Source organism: Stegastes partitus, unplaced genomic scaffold (genome assembly GCF_000690725.1).
Source record: "Stegastes partitus isolate 25-593 unplaced genomic scaffold, Stegastes_partitus-1.0.2 Scaffold0, whole genome shotgun sequence".
In the NCBI taxonomy this organism is placed as follows: Eukaryota; Metazoa; Chordata; class Actinopteri; family Pomacentridae; genus Stegastes; species Stegastes partitus.
In genome coordinates this window covers 2,058,483-2,063,267 of record NW_007577731.1, presented here as the reverse complement: position 1 = coordinate 2,063,267, position 4,785 = coordinate 2,058,483, and the positions used below count along the sequence as shown (strand labels likewise).

Here is a 4,785-nt window from a genome sequence, read left to right as displayed (position 1 = left end):
TTCAGGCCCAATTAATGATGAATATCAGAATATTCGGTGCGGTCGGGGGACACTTCCACCCCGGGGCAGCGCTCTGACGGGGTGGAAGTGTCCAGAACACACAGGCAGTACTTGGCTGCTGATGCTAGTTTAGTTAGTGCTCACACTTCTGTTTCCACCATTGGTGGCGGCGGGGGAGTGGCAGATACGCTCCACTGTTACCATCCATGTCTACTTCCATAAACACTGAGCACGCTCGCTACGTGTGACGTCGTCGTGTCCTTTTCTGTGTGAATGAACTCACAAAGAAATCCTCATTGAGCATCAAGTCCTGCAGTGTGAACGTAGCCAATCTGTGGGATTGTTCAGTCAGACAATACGCCGTTATCCTGATTGGTGACATTAAATGTCATGTCAGAGTGAGAATCCAAGGCTGTCGCTATGTTAAGGCTGTTTTTATGGGTTCTGCTAATTTTTCCCAAAAACCTGTTGGATAGCAGGTTTAGGATTGTTAAGAGTCGATTATTGAGTCACGACTGTGTCTGTTTTTGCAAATAAACTCTTCACATGTAGTTTTATCTGAACGTTTTCTTGGCCTTCCTGGTCCTATCTTGACCTCCACAGTTCCCCTCTGTGATTAGTTCCTGATGACATTTCAGTAGAAACTGCCAGCAGGAAGCATTTAGGCGTCATTATATAACCTTCACCTGCATCAATTAGCTTCAGATCCTCATTGTGTCGCCGAGGCCTGGCCGCGATAACAAAAGGTTTGATATTGACTGACATTACTTAATGATCATCGTTGCCTTCCCTCCCGAGCCCTAACGAGTTAATTAAGCTCAATTAGGGCCTCGTTCATTTGCTTATAACTAAATAAACAGGGTCAAGCGCCTCCGCCGGTGCCTCCCAGACAGCTCTGGCCTCTCTCTAACACAGACATCACATTTGTCTCCATCTGGCCCTGAATGCACCTATTCCCTGTTGCTTTCCACCGCGTCACAACGAGTTTGTCTTTCTCCATTAAGGCTCCGATGCTGCGAGGCCGGACTCAGCGCAGACACATTTTATTATTCATTACTTTTCATTCTTCCCGTCGCCGCGGTGTCTGGCTTCGCTGGTGGTACAAGTGTAAAAAAAAAAAGTGACCTCTCTTATCACGCTCAGGATCACCCGCTAAAAAGAAGACGTTTATCAGCAAGCTCGATGTTATTCACACGACGCCGGGCGCATAATTGCATCGGCAATAAGACGGCGAGGCATTCAAACAAAAGAAAAAAACCCCAAAATACCAGCTTTTTTTCTCTGTTGTCGGAGTTATTAGATCTGCAGTGAAATACGTCAGAAATGTGCTCTAATCATCAAAACACCATCTCACCTCAAGAAATAACCAAAACAAACAAGCGGCCTGTGAATGAGCGCAGACAGATGCCTTTTTCAAAAAAATTTCTCAAGTAAACAGCTGGCAGGATGTCGGGGGGGTTTCTGTACCACTGATAGCAGTAAGCGGCGGCGTTACAGGAAGTACGGCAGGTATGGGAAACGAAAGGCGTGCGGCGGGTTTATAAAAGACAGGGTTGGCTCATCGAGTGACGGGTTAAACATTTTTCTGAGAGCTATTTGTGGCCTCTGCCGCTTTGCACGGCACATAGAGAACAGCATGGAGACGCTTCTCTTTCTATTTCCTCAATTCAACTACATGGCCCCAAAGGAGGAAGCATATTTCAAAATGCTTGGTCCAGAAGACTTGCGAGCACCAAAGATGAAGGACGACAGCAGCAGGTCGGTGTCTGAACCACAGCTTTTTAAAAAAAAAAAAATGTTTACTCGTCTTTTTTCCGGGCGAATAACCTGAATAGAGCGAGTTTGATGATCGGGAGCAGGTTCAGCCGCAGTTCGAGTACAGAAAAGTGTTTGTTTCTTTCATTACAACAGATATGTGTGTTCTCTCTATGCAGCCCGACTGAAAGCCTCCAAGACTGTTGCACTTTTAAAAGCCGCCGTCTCCCGTGATAACTCTGCGCTTGCTTTTTCTGCTGAAGCCCGTCAGCTTGTGCGACTTGTCTCGCAATTTGTACCGAACCACGAGAAAGCTGTTGTGTAATTTATTGTGTGTCATGTAAGCCGACTTCAGAGATGCGTCTTCGAGGAGGGGGCCGTGATGAGTTGCTGATTTGGTGGATAGTGCCACGGTTGCAGATGCAGACAGTTTGTGGAACTTGATGTATTCTCTCCCTCGTTTGCAGACAGAAAGACAAGGAGAGGAAGAGCCGACTCAGCCTTTTTCTCACCAAGTCGGGCTCGCACGAAAACGTCAGCCCTCATAAGAAAACAAACACCGCGTCGAGCGAGTAAGGCGAAATCCATTAATTTCACATAAAAGCGATATTATTTTGGACAAGTATTATTCATTTTTAACCTCAGTTTTCAGTAGCCTCCATGACTCATTACACTCTTGGAGAAACATGGCATCCAGACGTCTCTCTTTTTTTTGCTGCATCATTAGAGAAGATCTGACCGTATCTTAGATTTCTTCTCTCTGTTTTTTTTTTTTTTTTGCAGCATCTCACCAGAGGCAGCTTTGCAATGGAGCGACTCCTTTGAAGAACTGCTAAAACACTCAGGTCAGATTAACACCCGAAACTTTTCAAAAAAACGTTGTGTTGAATCGCTGCCCGAACAAGTCCGCTCGCCCGTCACTCATCTTCGCTGCATTTGAATCGTAAACTGCAAGCGAGCGCTAGGAGCAATAAATAGTTAATGGAGACAGCAGCGAGAGTTTCACTACGTCTTTTAATGTTTGTTAGCGCAGATAGTAATACAGAAACTGTGCAACTTCCTCCTAATCACAGAAGTTGCTCTTTAGTGCAACACTGAAACTGTGCAGCGCTGTATGTGCTCATCTGGGAGCAGCTACCATAAAGAATATATGCAATAAAGATAATACTGTCTGTACAGTTAAGCAGCTATATGAGAGGAAACCTATTAAAAGTTTCTACATTATGAAATTGTTTAGACTATATAATTGGCCCCTTTTACTGCCTTTGGGATTATAAACTTGTGGAAAGTTTATCGGAGCCTCATTTAGTCGACGCTCTCAGAGACGCTGCCTTTCTGACGCCGTGACAGCAGCTAACAGCGTGTCTCTGTTTCCTCACATCAGATGGAGTGGAAACCTTCTCTCAGTTCCTCAGGACAGAGTTCAGCGAGGAAAACATCGAGTTCTGGCTGGCCTGCGAAGAATACAAGACCATTGATTCTGAAACAAAGCTGTTGTCCAAAGCCAAATATATTTATACAATTTTCATCGAATCGGAGGCCCCCAAAGAGGTGAGGCACGGCGTGTGTGTTCATCATCAGCTGCATGGATGCTCAGATAACCCCCATGGTTTAGCATTTTTCTCTGTTTGTTTGTCACTGAGGGACTGCTGGAGGTTTGAAATATTTATGTCATTGCAATAAAAAGAACAGTGGGCGAATTCTAAAGCGCTGCACCGGCATGAGCCCGCAGCAGGTTGACCTTTGTGAGCGATCATTAGGAGCAGCAGCTCACTGAGGTCACGCGTCTCGGTGCATGCACCGCTGCAAAGCAGGTCGGCTTATTTCTGTGTGAGACGGTTGTGGTTTAAAAGGTTTCCACTCGTTCTGCAAAGATGATGCGACCACCATCTGATATGCTTTCAGGGCCTGCAGCAGACCTGACCGTTAAAGAGTTGGGTGTCTGGTTTGAGGTTTTGAAATTCCTCTGCAGAAGTGGAGAGCAGCATCTCCCACACACTTTCAGGGGAGGATGAGTGCATATGTAAATATGAAAGTGTTTTGTTTTTTTTTTTCTTTTAGCATGCTGCAGTAGCGTTACAGCAGCTCAAGCGATTTTCAAACAGATACGAATGTAAATGGAAGCAACCTTCAATGCTGACGGTGGAGGAGAGTCCAGCTTAACACAGTTTAGTCCCTCAAAGGCAAAACAAACATCCTGTAAAGAACATTCTCAGCCTGGTTTTTTACATGAATATGTTTGGCTTGATTAGTTTGTTCTTTGTTTTTTCTAACAACTCATTCACAAAACTAGGAGGCAGAAAGTCGAGGCCTTAATCTGTGATAATGTTCAAGAGAGCTGATGTGTGCCTGAAGGTCACATGGTGCCAACAAAAACAGAAAATCCTTCCTTCCTGATGACACCGAGACCTTCAAGTCTCGTTCTCCAAAAGAGCAGCCTCATAAATACCCGAGATTTTTAGCTTTGATTCACATGACCCACCTTTAGAAAAGACTAGAATGTCAAGTTGATTATTATGGAGGGATCCTCTGAGGCAGGTCGGGGAGCATTAATATCTTTAGAGAGCGACCGAAAGCATCCTGATGCTCTAAAATGGACTTATATTTGATGTTATGAGTATAATTCTTCAGAATACGAGGATATATTCACACCGCAAAAAAGAAATCCATAAAAAAAGCAATGAGAGGCAGAAGGAATACATCTTTAACATATTTTTTCTGGCTCTGTCACTGCTGTTGGATTTTTGGTGGAATAATCAAGAACTGTAAAATACAGGTTGTGATGTGGCATCATTTACAGTTTTCACCCTGTTTTGTTTTTAATTTTCAAATATTTTAACCATTAACATGTAAGTGAATACGTTTTCTTCCTGTGATTTGACCTGTAATTTAACCAAACAGGGAGAATCTGTTAAAATATCCATTAAATATTATTATTTTAGTCGATTTTATCTTTCAAACGGTGGCAAATATCTGTAAAACACAGTATTTGTTAGTGATTTAAATACATTAAAACTGTGTAATTTTATG

The 4,785-nt window shown here is 43.6% G+C and overlaps 1 protein-coding gene across 1 annotated transcript in view; it reads left to right on the top strand.

The window, feature by feature from the left end:
- The first annotated feature begins 1,557 nt into the window (after positions 1–1,557).
- rgs18 (regulator of G protein signaling 18) overlaps positions 1,558–4,785 on the top strand; it is a 5,982-nt gene continuing 2,754 nt past the window's right edge. The window contains exons 1-4 of the mRNA XM_008288196.1: positions 1,558–1,758; positions 2,223–2,327; positions 2,539–2,600; positions 3,140–3,306. Coding sequence (XP_008286418.1) covers positions 1,637–1,758; positions 2,223–2,327; positions 2,539–2,600; positions 3,140–3,306 — 456 coding nt within the window. The 5' untranslated portion in view covers positions 1,558–1,636. The remainder of the gene's footprint in view (positions 1,759–2,222; positions 2,328–2,538; positions 2,601–3,139; positions 3,307–4,785) is intronic.